Source organism: Chiloscyllium plagiosum, chromosome 14 (assembly GCF_004010195.1).
Source record: "Chiloscyllium plagiosum isolate BGI_BamShark_2017 chromosome 14, ASM401019v2, whole genome shotgun sequence".
Classification (NCBI taxonomy): domain Eukaryota; kingdom Metazoa; phylum Chordata; class Chondrichthyes; order Orectolobiformes; family Hemiscylliidae; genus Chiloscyllium; species Chiloscyllium plagiosum.
The window spans coordinates 4,177,544-4,200,937 of record NC_057723.1 but is presented as its reverse complement, the minus strand read 5'-3'; the positions used below and the strand labels follow the sequence as shown (position 1 = coordinate 4,200,937).

At 39.1% G+C, this 23,394-nt stretch overlaps 1 protein-coding gene and 2 pseudogenes across 1 annotated transcript in view; all 3 read left to right on the top strand.

The window, feature by feature from the left end:
* The window catches only part of LOC122556967 (protocadherin gamma-A10-like), a 76,238-nt gene that overhangs the window by 4,017 nt on the left and 48,827 nt on the right, over positions 1-23,394 (top strand). The window contains 1 exon segment of the mRNA XM_043704201.1: positions 4,839-6,609. Within this exon segment, the coding sequence (XP_043560136.1) occupies positions 4,839-6,551 (1,713 nt within the window). The 3' untranslated portion in view covers positions 6,552-6,609.
* On the top strand, positions 6,568-18,214 carry LOC122556966 (annotated as a pseudogene).
* Positions 18,102-19,671, top strand: LOC122556965 (annotated as a pseudogene).

Sequence of the window (23,394 nt, the reverse complement as noted above, 5' to 3'; positions counted from 1 at the left end):
GTATGGTGTGGAATAGTCCAGAGTAGGTTGTATTTGACTTGGTGTGATATAATGTGACAGATCGATTAATGTGTTCAGGTTTATGCCTGACTATACAGCAACAAATACAATATGGTAACATATTGTATCCAATTGAGGAGAACATTGGGTCTAAACAATAATTTTGCACTTCAACAAGAAAGTCTATAAGCTAGCTGAAGAGGCTGGCTTACTTGGTTTGGAGACTGAACAATAAAGGGTAAGTGACAGACAGTCAAGCGGATATTTTAGAAAATGCAGAATAAAATGCACTGTTACTTAAAAGAGAAAAAATCTAAAGGGATGACCAACCATCCCTTATCAAACAAAGAAATTGGATGAAGCATCAACGTTAAGCTGCACAAAGGTCGGATGATTAGCTTTAATTTAATGAGCGTCAGTAAATAATTAGCAAAATTCATTAGATTGTAAAGCATGGCTATGAGAGGATGATACATAGAAATTCAAATGTTTACCTTAAAGGAAAATAATCTAATTGTGGAATGCTGGGAGCAGGTCAGAAGATTAGACTTTACGGAAGAAAGGCAAAGAATGACTAACATTGTAATAAGGATGCAAGCATTAGTAAATGAGTGAAAACCAACATAGAAGCATGTAATAAAAGTTGAAAAATAAAACAGATAACAAGGTGAACATTCCTCCAATGGACTGTTGTGCTATGGAATTGATAATGATAAATAAAGAAATGACAGATGAAATGATGAATGTGTTACATCACTCTTTGCTGTAGGATTACAAGCCACATCCCTGAAATAGTTCAAAAACATAAAACAAAATTTAAAAGAAATTCAAGAAAATTGAAAACATTAGGAAAGTGGTACTGGGTTGACTATCTATCAGGTCCTGATAAAATCTAGGTGCAACTGCCTCATTGACATTTTGTCAACTTGGCATCAACCACATGTTTCACAGTGGCCGTAGGATACTCCATTAGATATTAAATATTTACAGTGGATCAAACGAAGGCAGCTGTTCCTCTGCTTTTCAGTTTGGAAAGTATGATGAAAACTCTTGGCAACTTCTGGATGGGTATCTTTGAATAACTGATTTTCTCAATATTTGTTAATAATGTCTGCACATTGCTCGTGTATATTCTCACAAACTTACTGTTGTGCAGCTAAGTAACACGACAGTAAAAAGGAAGTAATTTCTGAGTAAGAACTGACAATTGGTTTTAAAATGTTTTAATAGAGGAAGTAGATATAATATGGCTGACAATCCACTGTCGGTTTGGGTAGGAAAAGCCAGAAAAATGTGTGATTTTATTTTAAAAGCTAAGCAAGTCTCAGCAACTGAAAAAAAAATTAATTCAGCTGGGGCTGTCCTGGTCCCTACCTCTGGTCAAGAGATCCTGGTTCAAACCCCAACTGCTTTAGAATTATGTAGTAACATATCTAAACGTGTTGATTTGGAAATATCTGTGCAGAGATAGTCGTATCTGAACTGGTTATTTAAAGAAAAACATCCCGTCTGTTAAAGAATAAGAATAAGATGGCATAGAATAGAAGTGATGCGCAAACGAAGCAAGAATGATGTGAGAAAGGAAACTTTTCACACTGTGAATAATTATAATATAGCGTGCAATACGTGGAAATGCCATGGGCCAGATTCATTTGAAGCATGCAACAGGGCATTGTATCATTACTGGGATAGAAATAGTCTGCATGAATATCGGAAATAAAACAGGAGGTTGGCACTAATTAATAGAATCGGTGCAGATACAATGGGACTAATCTCTTTCTGTACAATAACAATTTTGTGTTTCTGTGTTGCAACATAATATGTCATTACATAGATTAATGTTAGCCGATTTTGGTTTATTCAATTATTGAATGTGGGTGCCGCTGGCCAGGCCATTATTTATTCTCATACATAATTTATTGTTCTAATTAAGCTTCATTGTTGAGACGTTTCCAGGTGTTTATGAATGCTGTGGTTTATTTACGAAGCGAATTCCAATGTTTTGACGCAATGATAATGATGAAACGGCAAAATGGCTCCGAGTCAGGATTGTGATTGACTTGAAGGGGAATTTGTTGATGATAATGTCGCAATGTATTTCTGTCTCTCATGTCCGTGGTAATGTGCTTACAAGATACTGTTCAAAGAGGTTTGCCGCGTTCCTACTGTGTATCCCATGTTGCACGTGGCTACCTGTGTGCTAGTGGTTAAGAAGGTGAAGGGTGGATAGGGTACTAAATAAGCATGCTCCAAGTGTTCCGGGGTTGCAATTAACCTGGTAAGTGGGGAGTTTTCAAACACACTCCTGATTTGTGTCTCGTAAGATGTAAATGGGCACTGGGCAATAGGGATGAGACAATTACTATAACATTCCTAGTCTCTGAGCTGCTCTTCACGTCATTTTGATTCAGAGTGTTCGAGTTCAGTTTTTTCAGCAACGCCATTGAAAATCGAGGGGTAATGCTAAGGAACTCCTTGTCAGTGATGGTGATTGCTGAGCATTTGAATGCTAGTTGCCTGTTTTGAGTTCAAGCCCAGATATTATTCTCATTTGCTTAGTGTGGATCCGCCAATTGCTCAGTATCTGAGGAATCCAAAATGGCTTTCATGAGCAAATATTATCACTTTTCACCTTATGATGCACACAGGGTCATTCATGACTGGTTGAAGATGGATAGGCTTTGGACATGATCTTAAGGGACTCAGGCAGCGATGACCAGGAACTCAGATGGCAGAGCTCCATCAAACACAGCCATCTTAGAGTCATAGAATCTCCTACGCTCCACATTGACCCTGTGTCCACTTATGACTGACGCTTTAACTAAGGGGAACAACTGCTCCTTATCCATTCTGTCCATGCCACTCATCGTCTTGTACACTTCAATCAGACCATCCTCAGTATTGTCTGCTTTAATGAAGACTACCCAACCCTACCCAGCCTTTCTTCATAACCTAATACAATTCGTTGTGCAAGATCTGTCTCCAAACAGTGGAGAGTTGTTCATAAATTCTCAAAACTGTGCATAACTTAGTGGTAAAACAACTTGACACGTTAAAAATCTCGGCTTAAGGAAAGGTTCTTAAAATCTGTTGTTGATGCTACTGAACTGCATAACTTGGCGAGGCAAGCAACATTGTGCATCAAATCTCTAGTTCTATCAACCTTCTTAAAATCTGCTGTAGATGTTCTTAATGTGTGTATCTTGGAGTGATAAGCAGGTTTGAACAGCAATATCGTCATTTCAAGCAAACCTCTGCAATTTTAGATACTGCTAAAGTACACAAATTGGTGAGATAAGCAATGTTGCACATAAAAATCTTTATTTCCAGTATACTACTTCAAATCTACTGCAGATGTTACTAAACTGCATAAATCAGTGAGATAAGCCCTTGAAAAGTCAAATCCCCGTGATGGCATGTTCTTACACTGTTTTAGATGTTACTAAAGTGCTTATCTTCGTGAGCTAATCAACTTTGCACATCGAAATCTCCATTTCAAGCAGACATCTTAAAACCCAAGTCCAAAGGATGTGCAGTTTAGGTGGATTGGCTATGGATATGCAGGGTTACAGAGACAGGGTTCGGGCTGGATCTGGGTTGGGATGTTCTTTAGAGGGTCAATGAGGGCCCAATGAGCTGAATGGCCTGCTTCCACACTGTAGGAATTATATGATTGTATGCTTCTTGGTGGCTTCGTTACTCAAATGCAGCCATGATATCGAGGGTAGCCACGTGTACCTCATACTGCAGTTCAGCTCTTTCTTTTTAACCCTTAAAATGGACTCAAATTAGATCAGAAATTATGCGGCCCTTGTAAAACCCAAACTCTGCTCAGTGAGTTGATTGTTCTTCTGCCAATGCTGCTTGGTAGCATCATTGATAATACTTTCCATAGTGTTGCTGATCTTCGAGGTAGACCCAAAATTAGCTGAGATGGATTTATCCTCTCTTTTGTCAATAGGATATCACTGACTTGTTTTTCACATGGTTGGTTGATAATTTTGTAGCTAAACTGGAGTAGCTCCTCCAGAATGCACCTACTTCTCTAGTACAAGTCTTCTACACTATTGCTGGAATACTGTCAAAAAGTTTTAGTGTCTTCAGCCGTCTGTTGATTTTACTTGGACTAAATACTTTTGGTCTAACACTGATCATTGTAATGGTGGGGACCTCAGTGGAACTCTGAAATAAACCATCCACTCAGCATTGCCCGATGAAGGTCATGCAAATGATTTGGCATTTTATTAAGTAATGATTCACTGGACTCTCCAATGGCTGAGATAAAAGTTACTTCTGGAGTTCCCACCTCTGTTAGTTATTTTGTTTGACCACTAACATTTCCTACTGGATCTGGCAAGATGGCACTTATTAGAAATGGGCTGTTCTTTATGGGACTAACTTTAAACGTTTTCTTTTCAGAAGCAATCCCACAATTAATGGATTAGATTTAAGCTCTGCAATCCTGCCGCATCTACTCATTATTTATAGGAGCCTAAGCAAAGACTAACTGAAGGAAAATCCATAAGTATCCCTGTCCTATATCATTACACATTCCTGATGAAGGGATTCTACCCGAAACGTAGATTCTCCCGCTCCTTGGATGCTGTCTGACCTGCTGTGCTTTTTCAGCTCCCCACATGTTGCCTCAGTCATGATGGAGTTCAGCGTGTTTCTTTTTTTCTGCAAAAGAAAGGTTTTCATTTTCATCCATTTTCAAATAGTTCTGGTGTATGACCTGTGGTGCTCATCAAAAGTATTTTTTTTCCGCGTTCGTACCTGAATGCTGTGTCTGAAGGCTTGAGCTTTTTTTCAGACAACGTAATCAACTTTGTCTATAGGATACAAACGATAATGCAGCTGTGTTTTCTCAGTCAACTTATCGAGTCAGCCTATTGGAAAGTGCACCAGCAGGAACGCGGGTAATTATCTTAGGTGCCACTGACTTGGATGATGGTCCCAATGGAGACATAGCCTACTCGTTGAGTAACCACACTTCAGGTAGAGCTCAGCAACTGTTTGGCGTGGACTCCAAATCTGGCGAGATAAAAGTGAAAGGGAAGCTGGACTGTGAAGAAATCGCAGTTTTTAGCATTAACGTGCAAGCTATCGACAGCGGCACCGATGCAGTGCCCGCACACTGTGGTGTTCTGGTGAATATTATTGATGTGAATGATAACCCTCCTGAGGTGACGTTGACGTCTCTGTCTCGCACTGTTTCAGAAGATGCACCAGTTGGGACTGTACTTGCTCTGTTCAGTGCAACAGATAAAGATTCGGGCAGAAACGGGGAGGTAAATTGTCAAGTTTCAAATGACCTACCATTTAACTTGGATTCCTCTTTAAAGAATTATTATGGAATATTCGTTCATCATCCACTGGATCATGAAAATACCTCAAATTATGACGTCACCATAGCATGTACGGATGCAGGAAATCCTCCTCTAACATCCGAGAAAACCTTTCGGGTAGTGATTTCCGATGTAAATGACAATAAGCCACGGTTCACGCAATCTTCCTACACGGCAAACGTCATGGAGACCAACGTTATTGGTGCGTCTTAATTTTCCATCACAGCCTTTGATCCAGATGTGGGATTAAACGCTCGACTTAAATACTCAATGCTGGAGACTCAAGTTCACAACGCTTCAGCATCCACTTACGTCTCTATTAACTCAGAGACTGGTGTCATATTCGCCTAGAGATCTTTTGACTACGAGAAATTGAAAAACCTTCAAATCCAAGCACAGGTCATGGACTCTGGTATACCAGCGCTCGCGAATAATGTTTCAGTGAATATTATTATCCTTGAACAGAATGACAATGTTCCAACTTTCATGCAACCATTAGCCGAGTTTGGGTCAACAGTAACAGACACAATATCCAGGTTTGCCGAACCTGGCTACTTGGTTACCATAGTATCCGCCACGGACGCTGACGCCGGCCAGAACGCTCACCTTTCTTATTCGATTTTTCAAACTCGCCAGAATAACCTCTTTGCTATTTCACCAGACTCAGGAGAGATTTGCACAATCCGCCATCTTGCAAATAAACATGTCGCTCAGCAAAGTTTGGTGATTCTAGTAAAAGATAATGGATCACCATCACTTTCTGCCACAGTCACTCTCATCTTATGTGTGATCGATGGTGACACCAAAGCATTTTGCAGTATCAGTGACTCATGTGAAAGCCTCGGGTTTACTTCTGATCTGAGCCTTTCATTGGTCATCGCATTAGGAGTGATTTCTGTCAGTCTTTTCGCAAGTTTAATTGCCCTCGCTGTGAAGATTCGTAAAAGCAGAAATGCTTTCGATAATCATCACTCTTGCTTCGATGTTTGTTGTTGCGTTCAAACAAGGTATGCTCGGAATGATATTCAAAAGGCGAGTAGAAATCTTCAGATATCCTTAAACTATGTTGAGGTTTTTGGAGGAGATCCACTTTCTCAGAGGTTTCGTTACGAGTTAGGCTCAACATTACAATCTGCAAAGGGAGAATTCAAAACCCTAAAAACAATAACAAACCAAGAATTGCATCAGAAACGAGTCCATTAGAAACAAAAGCACGGGAATGAATCAGCCTGAATACTACAGCAACTCTGTAATCAAAGAGGTGAGGCCAAATTCATGCATACTTAAATGGATTGTTCACACTTTGCTACCCTATGTGCAATTTCTCTCGACTGCGTAAATTAAAATGGCATCATGTTGGACAAATTAAAAATCTTTGCTCACTGCTATGTCTGTTGGACCAACAGAAATTTATTTGAATATACACGAGTTTCTGATTTTGTTTCACGAATTTGAAAGTTTAAATGAAAGCATTTCCTAAGGAGACAATACAGGATACTGCGCAAGTATGGGGTGCTTTGCTTGGAAGGAGAATAACGGTTCTTATAGGCAAGTCCTATAAACAGTTGGATAGTTTGTCACGATTTCAGTTATGCGATTCTAATTAATTGATATTAGCGTGTTTCTGGGTGTAAATTGTAAATTGATCAGTTTATCTTATTTTAGTGGGCTTCACACAAATCAATAGAACTGACTTTAGATTATTCAATCTTTGAAAAACAGTCGTTTTGAAGCATTTTTGTCAACAGAGAATCGGTATCATATTTCTGTGAATTGGCATTTAGTTACCAGGAAATGGAAATATGTACACAGATGAAAAAAGGTTTCAAAGGGATTAGAGGTGAGGTCACTGTCCAATTCCCACCATTCTTTTTGATGCAATTTCACTCTGAAGTTATGTTTAGTATTAGAGTCATAGAGTAATTCAGCATAGAAACAGGCCCTCTCGCCCAAATTGGTCCATGCTGACCATGGTGCCCGCTCAGCTAGTTCCAATTACACGCGTTTGGTCCATATCCCTCTAAACCTTTCCGATCCCTGTACACATCCAAATGTATTTTTCCAAATGTTGGTATTGAACCTGCCTCAACCAATTTCTCTGGCAGCCCATTTCATCTATATTCCATTCTCTGCCTGAAGAATTTGCCCTTCAAATATTTTTAAAATATTTCTGCTCACGTTAAACCCAAGCCCTCTAGTTTTCAATTCGCCATCCCAGGGGAAAATACTATTTGTATTAATCCTACCTATGCCCCTTATTGTACACCCCAATAAGGTCACCCCTCATTGTCTTATGTTCGAAGGAATAAATTCCTGTCCTGGCCAACCTCTTCCTCTAACTCAGGCCTACTAGTCCTGGCAGAATCCTAGTAAAGTTTCTGTGCACTCTTTCCAATTTAACCATCCCTTTCCTACGATATTCCTATTCTCTGGCTCTTTTTTCACAAGGAGAGGCATGATAACAATATACAATACGACTAAGCAGAATTGAAACCCCTGCATGACAGCAAAAAAATGTTTGGCCATAAAATATGTCAATCATCATTCTTAGCTTGTAAGTTGATTGTCTCATGTAAAATCACAAACAAATCGTGCATAACTAAGATCATGATGAGTACGGAGAACATGACGTTTTCTTAAGTTTATTAAATCATGACAACATGAGCATAATGCAATGTTCGTTGTTTTCAGTTCAACAAAAGCATTCAGGATAAATGATAAATAATCAATTTGATATCCAAAAACTATAAAGAACTGTGGCAATGATGATCCACCTCCTAACTTCAGAGGCGAGTGTAGATAATGGACTCAAGGAAAAAGAACAATCAGAGAATTGTTCAAGCGGAATCCAAGGCCAGGGTATGCTAAGAACTTATGTCATAAAAAAATACACACTGCGCAATAAAAGTATAATTATTTGAGAGTCACCGAAGTTGCATAAACATTAGGTTTCAAGAGAATATTTGAAAATAGGCTAGAGGTAATATTTGAGCTGGAATTAAAGAATCAAGTAATTTGTGGGAAGATGAAATGATAATCGAGATGGTGTCAGACATCATCAGACATTGCTTTTGCTACCAGACCAGACCATTTGACTAATTTACAGTGATATAATGCTCAAAACAACTTCAATGCAAATTAATCAGAACTACCGCACTGAGACCTCATTCTCATAAAGTTGCAATCTGATTTACAAAACGTGCCTGAAGGGAAGTGATTTGCACCTGCGCAGTTATGTATGCACTCAGAATTCTTTCCAAGTTGGTTATATTTAGCTATTTAGAGTTTGTGGAACAAAGTCAATGTCTCCTATTTATTTAAGTTTAGGGAATGCCAGTAGAGTTTCCCAGCACTTTGTACGTGTATCCTTTCTTGGCTCAATGCTCTAATTCTCTGAGTCACATGGAGGCACTGTAGTCTTTAGTCAATTACTTTTCTCACTTTCCAACATAGGCGAGTGTAGATAATGGACTCAAGGAAAAAGAACATTTTTTGTGTTCTTTTTAACAACCTTGAGCATTTATGACGTGTAGAAAGTGCATTTAATGTGGATAGAAATAAGTTTTAAAATACATGATCAAAAAAAAAAGAAAATGCAACAGATCTCTTGATCTGTTCTTAGAATATGGGCATTTCTTGTTACACCAGAATTTGTTGTGCATTTCTAGTTGTCCAGAGTTCACTTAAAAGTCAACAACATGATTCTGGATCTGGACTAACATGTAGGTCAGACCAGGTAAGGGGAGCAGAATTCCCACCTTAATGGACATTAATGAACCAACCAGGGTTTTCTTGTTTTCACAAATAACCCTTAGTGATTCCATAGTGATCATGAGACTTGCTTATAATTTCAGGTTTTTATGAAAGCCGAATTAGCACCGAATTATCAGACCAGTGACATTACCAGTACATTTCGCCTTGTTGCTATGTATCATGCACTCAAATAATCTTGCAACATGCATGATAATAACGAAAATAGAAATTGCTGAGAAAAGTTATCAGGTCTGGCAGCATGTGTGGAGAGAAATCAGAGATAACATTCTGGGTCCAGTGACCCTTATTCAGAACTGAAGAACCATCTTCTTAACTCTGATTTCTCTCCACAGATACTGACAGGCCTGCTGAGTGTTTTCAGCAATATCTCTTTTTGTTTATGATTTGGATTTCCAGCATCTGCAGTCCTTTGAGGGGTTTTAAAGGAAAGATAATAATAGAGCAAATACAGAAGCAACTTGTCGTTAATGGATTTTGAAGTCATTATTTTTAAATAAGTCTAATTAATTTATGCCTAGTTCGGGTAAATCAACAATTGTATTGAAAGTAGTTTTGCACCTGATCGATAACATCAAAGGTGGTGGTGATGATTTTTGCTTTTGTGGTTGTGAGCGTTCAAATATTTTCAGAAGCTGTATATATGGTTCCCTTTAGTAAAGAGTACATATGTGTGTGCATTTAAAATTCAAAATGATAGTGACAAAATCAGCATACTACTTAATTAGATCCGAGAGTGACATTTGAATGGCATGGAAGGCACAAAGGTTTACGATTATATTTCTCAATGCTCAAGGTGGTTTCGAGTTGACAACGCACATTTAATCACAATTGAAAAGAAATTTTCTGGGAAAGAAGTACATATCTTATGAAAGCACTTCAGTTTGCTCTCATCAGAACATTTGATAAGAATGGATGTTGGTTTGCTCTCTGAGCTGGAAGATTTGTTTTCTGACGTTTCAACACCTTACTAGGTAAAATCTTTAGGTAGCCTCCAGATGAAGCACTGGTGGTGTAGCCCACTTTTATTTATATGTTCAGCTTTCCTGTGGTTGGTGATGGCATTTCCTGTGGTGATGGCATTTCCTGTGGTGATGTCATTTCCTATGGTGATGTTATTGCCTGTTCTTCTTCTCAGGGGGTGGTAAATGGGATCCAAGTCAATATGTTTGTTGACAGAGTTCCACTTCGACAGCACTTGCACTGGGACAACACATCCATCCGAGGACAAGCCAAACAGTAACACGCACAAGAATTCCTAGAAGCATGGCATTCCAAACAGAACTCTAGCAACAAACACATTGACTCGGATCCCATTTACCACCCCCGAGAAAAAGAACGGGAAGTTACATCACCAACCCAAGGAAACCTAAACATACAAGTAGAAAGCAGGCTACATCACCAGTGCTTCACCCGGACGCTCACTGAAGATATTGCTTCGTAGGGTGACAAAAGTCTGAAAATGAGCCTTCCAGCTCAGCGAGCAAACCTATCTCCAGAACCTCAACCTGAGCTACAAATCTTCTCAAAACCTGCTAATTTGGCAAGAATATTGTGACAATACTGTGGCTTTAAGAGGTGTATTTTGTCATTCTTTCCTGAAGAGTGTTTGAGATTGAGGAACCATGTAGTCTGTTCCCAGCCAATGTAGTAAACAGCTTTTAAGGCTTTGGGATCTTTTTCAATAGAAGCAGCATGAAGGGGTGGGGTCAAGCTCCTAAAGAACCAGGTTTTTAGTTTAACTTTCAGTAGCAGTTGGTGTTTGGAATTTGCTATTCATCCATCCCTGTTGCAGCAAAACGCTTCAGCTCTCTTTCTCTCTGTCTCTGCGTTTTCTCTTGATTTTCTTTCCTCCTGGACTGAAGAATTGCATGTGAGACTTCATATTTTACTGAATTTGCGTTTGCCAAAGGTGTACTTGAGAGATGTTACTGTATTGAAATAGTTGTTGTTTCATAGAAATATTCTGTGAAACTTTCCAATAGTTCAGTTATCCCACTTCTTATTTATTTTGTTTGTATTTAAATTTAGTGTAAGAACAAAGTGTGTTTTATTTCACTTGATTATTCGAACTGCAATCAGAAGACAACGCCTTACACTTGCCTTTAAAAATAAGAAAACGTTGCAGTTGAGCCGATTTTTAGTATATTTTGAGGGTGTTTGTTCTGGTACATAACAATATAAATTCAGTATTGTTCGTTTCAATGGCATGTCTGAATTCTTCAGAAGGTGTTTGGGGGCTGATGTGGCACAATGGTATTATAGCTAACTTTAAGCAAAAAGGCTTGCATTCAGATTCCATCGCTGCAAAGACGTGTCATTACATAACTGTGTCGGTTAATCGAATGTATTTACAGTGAACCAGAACAAACCCCCTCAAAATATATTAAGAAATAGTTAATGCTGGTTGGTAGTTAACACACTGATTTTATTAAATTTTAACACAGCCAAGTTTTGTTGCTTGGTGAGTGTGTTACCTTTAGAAATGAACTAGCGAATGCTTTTCATCTATTTCATCTATTTCCAGGTGCAGTGCATGTGAATGGTCTTCCTGCCTGAAAACGTCAGGGCCTTAGTCATTAATAGATGTAACTTCAGCAGTCGAAAATGTGTCATTCGACAAGAACACATGATAATCCTATATTTTTGTTCACTTTTATACCACACACAATCTGGTTTACGCAGCAGATATTGGTCAATTGCACGATTACATCTAATGTTTGAAACTGTGTTTGAACTATTGCACTGTGTGAGTGTGGTCAGTAACTTGCTTGTTGCGAACAGCCAAAGGAACAGGTGGGTGATCCACCAGGCTTTTGGCCATGCAGCTTATATGCTTCGCACCACTGAAATTCACAGACCAAGTAATCATCTGTGTGATTTGGCAAAATATACTTTTAGCTGGATGGCAGCAATTGTTACTATCAAAACGTTACAATTAAATATCACATATCACCAGGTTATAGTCCAGCAGGTTTATCTGGAGTACTCACTTTCAGAATGCTGGCTCTTCATCTTTTGAAGGAGCAGCGCGTTGAAAGCTAATATTTCCAAATAAACCTGTTGGACTATAAAATGATTTTGTGTGATTTTTAACTTTGTTCATCCCAGTTCAACACTGGCACCTCCTAATCATATCAAAACGTCATTCATGTTGCTCCGATCTATAAGCACAAAACCTCTTGCTTCACCTGTTGCTTTATTATTCAGAAGCTTTACTCCTCCTAGATAATCTCAGATATACTGGGAACTATTCTGAAAAAAAAATAGACTGACTGCCTTAGAGGCGTTTATGATTTTGTGTGAAAGAAAGCAGGAACTTAGCTAACGGAGATATTTATTCACACTTCGATGGCTACAGGTGAAGGGCCACATGAGTACAGAATAGCAAATACAGTTTCTTGTTCAAGAAGATCAGCAGAGACAGAGCGAGACCAGATAATTACAGGGCTGTTCATCTGATGTCAATTATAGGGCAATTATTGGAAAACCTTCCAAGGAACAAGATTAAGCAACATTTGGAAAGGGGTGTCAGCATGGATTTCTTAGAAGGAGATCCTATCTGTCTCGTTTAATTTAGGTTTTGAAATTGTGTCTAACTATGTTGATGAGTGTAGTTCAATTGATGGGGTGTACATGAATTTCTTGACAAGCTTCCACATTATAGGCTGGTCCAACACATAAGAGCTCTTGAGATTCAAAGAACACTGGATAAGAAATTTGATTGCAAATAGAATGCAAAGGGTACGAGTGAAGGGTAGGACTTGTGCTGGAAACCTGTGACCAAAGGAGTTCCATTAGGATTAGTACCGACTTATATGTACATTAATGAGGTGGATGTGTATGTCGAAGTTATAATTAGTAAGTTTTCAGATGACACGAAAATTGTGGTGTTGTTCATAGTGAGGAGGATAGTCTCAGGCTATAGACTGATATGTATAACCTGGTAAATTGGATATAGCAATGGTCGATGGAATTTAATCTTCATAAGTACGAGGTCGTGCATTTTAGGACGTTCATTACAGGATGGATATGTACAATGATTACTATGTCCTTATGGTGTACTGAGGAGCAAAATGTTCATGATGTACAAGTCCATAAATGCATGAAAGTGTCGTCAGAAATAGAAATGTTGGTGAAGAAGACATTCAGGATGTTTGCCTTCATTGGCAAGGTGGCAGCAGAGTAAAACGCTGCAGTGGGGCTTCCTCTGCTCCACCCATTCTTTTTCTTTTTCTTTTTTTCTCACACTTTCTTTTCAAGCTTCTAACTTCAAGTTACCAGACACGAATGGACATGGTGAGTCCCAGAGACAGTTCCCAAGTGAGTCCCGAAAGCGAATCTGTAGGTGTGGCAAATCCAATGCGTTCTGGAGGTGAGGCCCAGGCCAGACTGGCATGGGAGTGGAGTGTTCAGTTGAGTCGCAGAAGCAAGTCCCAGGCCAGACTGGCATGGAGGCAGTGAGTCCAGGCAGGTCCCAAGGACTTGGTGTATAGATTAAAAATCGAATGTCTTTTTTAATAAAACATTTCTCCATTCTTTATGAATCTTTGTACAAATCTGTAAAAAACACTTAAGTATTCCTTACCTCGGTACCGTGTACCTAAGATGGACTCAAAGCGGCAACATTACAAACTTTTTACTAGCTCATTCGAGTGACAGTAAAGGGTATTCTATTTTGTTAGCCAAAGTATAGAATACAGGAGCAAGGAGTATCATTTCAAAATGATAAAGCGTTAGTGAGGTCATACTTTGAATACTGTGAGCACTATCATGAGGATAAGATCAAGGCGCAATGATAGCGCAATACTTCTGAGATTCCAGGCCATTATTTAAATTGTACCCCCTTATCCCCTCCAACCTAACTCACCCACTCCCCCTAACGTCCCAGGAATTGCAGACATCATGGTCCTGTCGTCCGGCTGTCCTTCCATTTCTGGATAGAAGTGGCCAGACTAAAAGGTGACATACAGGAGACTTCGTAAAAATCTGGAGCTCATCTTTTAAATGGGACTCAATGCTGAAACCAAGCCTCAATTTTGGAAAGAATGGATATTTATGGATGTGGTGCCAAACAAGCAGACTGCATTTTCTTGTATCGTTTCACGTTGCTTGGGAGATGTTGCAGCAACGATTATCAAGGCAAGTGAGGTGCATTCCATCACACTGACTTGCCCATTGTATTTGGAGCGCAATCTTTGGGGAATGAGGGAATGCATTACATGATGCAGAATACATAGTCCCTGACCTGCTCTTGCAGCCATTGCATACATATGGTTACTCTAGTTCAAATATTTTTCAATGGGAACCCCCAAGAAGATGATAGAAGGGAAATAGAATGACCCCGTGCTATCCCCATCGTCCCTCTGGACGATGATAGGAGATTGAGTAATAGCAACTCTACTGAATGCAAGGAGTGATGTTAAGACTTTATCTTTCGGTAGATGGTCATTTACTGGTACTTGCATGGCATTAATGCTACTTCACATTTATCAGCCCAAGTCTTAATACTGTTGTTATCTTCCAGTAGTTCGATTCAGTTTGGTTCCCTGAGACAGCTGTTTAGTATGGTGCTGAACATTGTAGAACTATCAATGAATATCCCTCGTTTTCTACATTTTGATGAAAAAAAATATTGATAATTTGATCTGTGACATTCCCATCTGGAACTCCTGCAGTGATATCCTGGAACAGGGATTTTTTATTATTGTTTATTTATTTGTGGCATGTGTAAGTCACTGACTGACCAGTATTTATTGCCCGCCCTTAGTTGCCTTTGAGACACTAATGTTGATCAGCCTTCTTGAATCATTGCAGTCCACCTGCTATGGGTTGACCTATAAAGCTAGTAGGGTGGAAATTCCAGAAATTTGACCAAGCAACAGTGAAGTGATAGTGAAATATTTCCAAGTCAGGATGGTGAGTGGCTTGGAAGGGACTTTGAAGATGGGGGTGCTCCCATGTATCTGCTACCCTTGTCTTTCCAGATGAAAGTGGTCGTGTATTTAGAAGGTGCTGTCTGAGGACATTTGTTAAAATTCAGCAGTGCATCTTGTAGGTAGTGCACATTGCTGCTACTGGCAATCGTTGGTGGGGGGAGTGGACGCTTGTGGATGCAGTGCCAATCAAATAGACTACTTTATCCTAGATGTTATCAAAGTTCTTGAGTGTTGTTGGAGTTGCATCCAGCTAGGCTGGTGGAGAGTATTCCATGACACTTCTGCCTTGTGTTTTGTAGATGGTCATAGAGTCAAGCTTATTGCAGTCAGGGGTTTATTTAATTGCTGCAGTATTCTTAGCATATGACTTGCTCTTGCAGCTACTTTCATCATTTATGTGCTGAATACACATGGAACAGCGCTGTATCTTGCTTTCCACTGACTACAATTTTGTGAAGTCTGGAGGGTAAAATGTTTGGTCATATGTTGCCTCAATGTCAAGGGCAGTCACTCGTAACTCACTTTGGAGAATGACTATTTTCGTCCATATTTGGAGGAAGGATGTAATGAGGTCAAGAGTTGAAACACATTTGCAGAACCCAAATTCTTCTTCGCAATTCGTTTGTTTGCAAGATCTGCTTGATAGCACGGTTGCAGAACTCTTCCAGCACCTTAATGATGATGGAGAGGAAACAGATATGGAAGTAATTGTTGGCTTTGAGTTGTCTTTCTTGCTGTGGAAAGACAGACTGGACAATTATCCATGTTGATGAGCGAATGCCATTTTTTTTTCCAGCTGTGTTGAAACAACTTGGTAAGCGGTAGATCTTTGCAGATTCCAACACCGTCATCCATTTCTTCATGCGAGATGAAGTGAATGAAATTGTTTTATGAGTGGCACCTGTGTTGTAGATCTAAGAAAGAGGCACACGTTTTGCTGTCTACTGTGTACATTTCCAACTGGTGATGGGCATAAATGTATTAGTCTTACATTTTACACTGAATTGACTGGTTCATCCATTGTTGAAAATATACATACTTATTAAACCTCGTCTCCCTGTTAATTTGTCAATTGTCCATTGCCATTCATGACTGGATCTGGAAGTGCTACAAAACTTAGATCAAATTCGTTAGTTATGTGATTGCTTTGCAACAAGGTGTGAAAGATGAAATATAAAATAAAACCAGGAGCGAGAGGCTCAATAAATTTCTCCATGCTCAGTGGTGGATTTCCTGGCACACTTGCACAAACACCAAAGCAGGGGCTTATGTATCCATTATCAGCTAATCCTGAAAGACGACATGCAAAAAAGGTCAAAATGTATTTCCTGCCTAGAGTTCGAACTAAAGCCATGATCATTAGACATTTTAAGGAGCTTGAAGTGTGAGTCACAGCAGGAAAGAAAGTTCATGCATGTGTTTTTTTTAAAATACTGAATGCTGTAGATAAAATCGATGAGGATAAAATACTTAACTTCCACATGTGTGTAAGAATAGGCGAGGGAAGAAGAGCTGGATAGGCATAATATGAGTGTAATTATTGTGATTTGAGATTTTTTATCCCCACAGGCTTATGAATATGCATGTGATCCACTAAATGTAGTTGATTTGTAAAATATCAGTAAATATTCTGGATTTCTAGAAGGTCAGCGGATGATCATAAAAATTTCAATACAGTAACGTTAATATTCAATTTTCCAGGACAAAATAAAAACTGGTTGGGGGATTTTAAAAAATCATTAATGATTAATTAAATATGGATAACAAAATGAATTATATTATTCTAACAAATGCCTAATCTGATCATCAGTTGTTCTTTATAATTTAATTCAAGAGTATTTTAATTGTGACAACAAAAACAAAACAGATAATCGGAAGAAAATCTTAATTTAATTTTTAATTGTGCAACAAAACATCGGCGCCGCGACATTAATTGCAGTCCTTACAGCTTTAAGAAATCAACGATACCTTAGTTGGTCGAATTTCAATATGCTAGCTTTCAACAATCGAGCGCTGAGATGTGATGAGGGATCCGGACGGCATCTTCACTGCACAGAAATCATCACTTCGGATCAGACGCAGAGCAAACTTTAAGAGCCGGATGCGCGGGAGGAATTGTTCATCAACTATCACACAATTTTAGAAGAAAATTGTAGACTTCAGTGAAACAATCTGAGCGATTTATGAATTATTCAAGTATTTGTAACATTCCCAGTTGTTTCGGCTTTTCAAAATATAAACAGAATATTACCGAGAATAATTCATGGTGTGGAAAGGTTCTGAGATAAAGGGAATGTTTGAAGCTGGAAATGAGATCTAAAATATATTGGCTGATAAAATATCAATTGTTGCACTGTGTATTCTCATGAAATCTGGTGTTTGGGCAGATTCGTAACACAATTCCAGAGGAACTGCAGCTCGGCGCCTTTGTTGGGAATATCGCTGGAGATTTGGGTTTAGATATAAAATAGCTCTCTGCTCACAGCTTTCGGATTGTACAGGGGCCCAGAAAACAATCTGTGGTCATTAATTTAGACACCGTAATATTATTTGTGGAGGAAACAATTGACAGAAAAGAGATTTGCGGCACCATCTTGAGTTGTGTGTTAGCCTTGGGAGGTTTACTTGAAAACCCATTAAAGCTTATCGGGTTGCAGGGGAGGTTCTCGATGTGAATGACAATGCTCCCAGTTTCGCAAAGAGAAAATTCCACCTCGAAATCTTAGCGCTTTCTTCTCCGGGAACGCGCTTTCCACTCGTGTCCGCGCGAGATCCGGTCGTTGGGACCAACTCAGTACAAACTTGCGAGCTCCTTCCCAATGACTATTTTATTCTTGATGTAGAAATGCGCATGGTAAAAGGAAATAGCCAGTATTGGTGCTGAAGAGTTCAATGAATACAGAAGCGGAATCGAGTCGCAGGTTAACACTGATAGCGAAGGACGACGGCATCTCTGCGAGGTTAGGCACAGTTCACGTCATAATCTTCGTAAAAGACAAAGGGCAGTGCCCCATCTTCCCTGAGTCAGTTTGTGGAGTTAGCCTGTTAGAGAATGAAGATATAGGAATTCAGGTAATCATATTAAATGCCAACGACTTGGACGATAATTCCACTGGAAAGACAACTTACTATCGCAGCAGTCGTACTGTATGTTGAGTTTGGGAAATGTTTCGCGTGGATTCAGGGTGAAAGGGAAGCTAGCCTATGAAGAACACAGCGTTTTTGAGATAAGTATTCAAACCACCGACTGACGTTCTGACACTATGTCGGGGCACTGTGATATCCTGATGAACATAATTGATGTGATTGATAATCCGCCTGACGTGACGTTGACGTCTTTGTCTCGCACGGTTTCAGAAGATGCTACAATTGGGATTGTAGTCGCTCTGTTCAGTGCAGGAGATAACGATTCGGGCAGATATGAGCAGGTACAATGGCAACTAGCAAACACACCACGCTTTGAAGTTGATTCTTCGTTGGAGAATTATTACGCAATACTTATTAAACATTCTCTAAATCGGAGGATAACTCCAAATACGATATTGATTAAAATGCACGGATGCCGGAAATCCTCCTCTTGCATCAAAGAAAGCCATTCGGGTAGAGATTGCTGATATAAATGACAATGCGCCACCGTTCGGGCAATCGTTGTACACTGCAAGCATAATGGAGAACAATGTAATTGGCGCTTCTATATTTTCTATTACAACCTCTGATCCAGAAATTGGGCTGAATGCACGACTCAAGTACTATATCCTGGAGAGACAAGTTCAGAATGCCTCCGTATCCACTTTCATCCTTGTTATCTTAGAGACTGGTGCCATATTCTGTCATAGATCTTTTGACTACGAGGGATTGAAACGCTTTCAGATCCAAGCTCGGGTCATGAACTCTGGGACGCCAACGCTTGCAAGTAATGTGTCAGCGAATATTATTATGTTTGATCAAAATAACAATGTTCCTGTTATCGTGCAGCCATTAACCGAGTTTGGATAAACAACTATATAAACAATGTCCAGGTTTGTGGAACCAGGCTATTTGGTTACCGAGCTATTGGCTACTGAAGCTGACGCTGGTCAGAACGCTCAGCTCTCTCATTCCCTTGTTCATGCTTCCCATCATTTTGATAATTTCACCAGATACTGGGGAAACATGGACTGCTCGGCGTTTCGAAAATAAAGATGTCACCAAGCAAAGTTTGATTGTTCCAGTGAAAGATAATGTAACACCATCACTTTCTGCCACATTCACCATCATCGTGACTGCCCTAGATAGTGACAGTGAAACATTCTCGACTGGCGGTAGTTCGTCTGAAGCCACCCAGGCTATTCATGATCTGGGTTTCCCCTTAGTTATCGAATTGGAAGCAACTTATTTTAATTATCCTCACTGTGAAAGTTCATAAAGGCAGAAATGCTTTGGCTGGCCTCTGCTATTCCATGGGAGTCTGTAGTTTCCCTGAACCCAGGTATTCGCTGAATGGAATTCAAAAAGCCAGTAGAAACCTTCAAATGCCGCTGAACTACGTTAGAGTACTCGGAGGTGACCCACTTTCTCAGCGATTCCGCTCTGATTCCTGTTTACATTGCAATCAACAAAGAAAGAATTCATAGCATCCAATGCATGCAGGTCACCTACAGATAGGAATTGCGATCGGACTGACTCTATCAGGAAAGAACCCACAATAATAATTGGTTCTAAAAATTATAGCAACACCACAAGCACCGAAGTTAGTATCTTTTCATAAGGGAATGGGCATCTTCGAAGATCTGACCTGGATGCGCATATCGATTTGTGCAAATAGTTTGCTTGAAATGGGTCGCATTGACCTTTGCAAAATATATAATTCACTGTTTCTTGTACTGTTTCTACATCCTCAAATCTCGAACGGATCGTAATGGCGTTTGTAATAAGTCCCCAAACCCGCTCCTAATTGTGTATCTCTTATGCAACATTAGCCAAGTTAAAATGGTTTCGAGGATCCAACTCTGTTTGTCAGCACCTTCTGCACCAACGAGAATGTAAGTAAATATATGGGACATGCTGACTTTGCCACGTGCACTCAAAATATTGAAGTTGAAATATCTGGCAAGTCAACTTGTGTATACATTGACTACAGCCCATCATCGTTACAGAATATTGTACATTCGACTTGCAGTTCCACACAAGTTACGTAACTAAGTTGCCCAGTTCCTAGGTATCATGGTCTCATTTTGGCCGCACGAACTATGTAATGTTGACATATTTCTGAGTCTCTGAACATTATATATTTATCAGGTTGTCTTATATTATTAAACATCGTACAAATGAAACAAATGAATTGTTTAAACAATTAAATGTATGAAAAACAATCATTTTGCAATTATTTTACTGTGCCATATGTCCTTGAAGTAGAATTTCTAAGCATAATTTTACAACAAAAACGTTACATGCTCATGCAATATGTTACTCTTCTCTCCTGTGTTTGGAATCCAATCAGCACAGGTTGAAATCGTGAAACAACTTTCAGAAACAAAAGACAAAGTGGGTAATTAGTACAAAGGTTTACATGTTTGCTAAGTTGCTGCAAAATTACTATGGTGGATTTTTTTGATTTACGAATAGTTTTTTTCAAATTATATAAGTACACCTCACTAACGCTGGAAGAAAGCTTTCTTTAGGTCAGTACAATATTCTATAAGAATATTTATTCTAGTGGCTTTTGTGTCCATAGAATATAAGTGCTATTTTTATTCTGACTCAAAACTGAATTAAAATCTGTTCAGGCGCTTTGAATTGTGAAAATACATGCCCCTATTTGGGAGATTCTGCCAATGAGGCCGCTGTCCAAACCAGTCACTTCTTCCAAAAACATTGTGCTCTAAGGATGCAGGATGAATCTGGTACATGTGTTGTCTATCCCATGAAAGTAAAAATTGTCTAGCCCATTAAAGTACATGTGTTGTCTAGCCCATGACGATTTCATCCTAGCAGTAGTGCCAAAACTGAAGCCAATGCATTCGATAAGAGAGAGTACTTTTATAATCTGATGTTCGAACCTTCTCTTCTGGACTTGAATTTTGATCAGAATTTTTAATCTCTACGGCAATTTTACCTCACTAACATAAAGGTTAAAATGAGTGCTTTCACGGTTGGCGAATTACATCAGAATGAGCAGAACGAAACCTTGATTTTGACCTGATAATATATTTCTGGTTTTTGTTTAAGTGCGGTACCAAGTTCCAAAAATTGATCAGTTGTCGTTTTAAGTCTTGAGGTGGTGGGCTTTCGTGATGATGATGCATCAGTCTAGCTATAGAACAAAATAGGAAACATTTCTCAACCATTGACCGAGTAGTTCAACTAATAATCAGGAAGCACCAAAATCTGCAGTTCATAATAACAATATTAAGTTGCATCATGAGCTAAAATAGAATCGATCAAAGTATTCCCAATCTGGAATAAATCAATGTATCACATTAATGAGGATTTTCATGGACAGAGGATTTTCAAGATAGAAGTGGTTCTGGTACTGGATTTTAAGCATCATAGAATTGATGACAAGTGACAAATGAAATGAAAGTTCGAATGGCTCCAGGTGAATGTAGTTTTTTTTTCACATGACATAAGGACAACTTAGCAACACTATCAAGCCATGGGATTGCAATGGCTAGGCACTCAACTGGACCCGCCATACAACCATAGTGGCTACAAAAACAGGTCAGAAGCCAGGAATACTACAGTAGGTAACTCAGCTCCTGACTCTCCAAACGCTGTCCAACATTTACAAGGCACAAGTCAGGAGTGTGATTTAATAATCCGCATTTACATCAATGGGTAAATTTCCAACACTCAAAAAGCAGGGCAAAGCAACCTGCTTGATTGGCACATCTACAAGCATCCATTCCCTCCACTGCTGATGCTCAGCAGCTGCATAGTGTATTATTTGCAAGATGCAGTACAGAAATTCATCAAAGTTACTAATAAAACACATTCCAAATCCACAACCATTTCCATCTAGAAGATCAAGAGCAGCAGAAATATAGGAACATCTTCAAGTTCCGCTCCAAGCCACGCACAATCCTGACTTGGAAATATGTCGTGTTACCTTCATTATCACTGGGTCAAAATCCTGGAATTCCTTTCGCAAGGGCATTGTGTGTCCACCCATAGTGCAGGGACTGCAATGGTTCAAGAAGGCAACTCATTCCCACTTTCTCAAGGCATCTGTGGATAGGTGATAATTGCTGGACTGCCAGCAGTGAACTCATTCCGATAGTGAATTTAAAACAAGACCTAAATATTTTTTGAACTGGAAATCAGAACCATCCTGATAATATCTGACTTGAATTGCTACAATGGACTTCGCAATTAAACATCTGGTTTACAACACCTGTGCATATCTCCTCAGGTCTGCGCCTGCATGGTTATTTGGATTGTAAGAGGTCCTCACAGTATACTATGTTACATCATGTAGAGTACATATAATAAATGGCAAGTTCTTCATGGATACCTTCTTGGACCTCTACCTTTCCTAACCATTCTAAATTACTCGGAGCCTCAATGGTCAGATTATTACTTCATTCCATGAAGCAGAAGTGCATCGGAAGATAAGTGCTGTGAGGAAAACAATTAGTTCCAGAATCACATTTAATAATTATAAGGGGCGTCTTTGAGACATTAGGCTCATTTGCTTTGTATAAAAAATAACAAGTTCATTCGTGTAAAATTAGAGAGAAAACGTCAGAAAATGGAAGGAAGCATATGTTTAACGCTGAACTACTTAGGCAAATGAAAGATGCAATAATGTTACAAACCGAAAATGTACTTAAACGTTAATAATTGAGAGTCACAAAAAGTAATTGTACTGAAATAGAAATAATGTCATGATTGGTTTTTGAGTATTGTCTTTGATACTGAGCAAAAACGTTTTCACTACGTTAGAACTTGTTGGTTTACCATGATGATTATAGTCATTTACAATACTTACTCTCGAACTGCATGATTCACTGCAGAAAAGAGAACAGCAAGGGTCGTGTATGTTTGCATTTCAACTTTTGAAAGCCGTTAGTTAAATTGAAGAGAATAAAGTTCGCATATAGGCCTTAGTGTAAGATTTTGGAGGAATTGTGATGTTGATTCGGCATTTGGATCTGGATTTCGCGCTGGTTTCGAGATCTATATTTGTTGTCCACAGGTCAGTGTATGTATGACGCAGAGAGTGAAGGTTATTGCAGAATAAACAGTTTTCTCACAGCATGAAAATAGTTAAAACTTTGAGTTCAAAGCCTTCTGGTCAGAACTGAAGGAGCAGAAAATCATACATGAATGGGAGTTGAATAAAACTACTCAGTCTA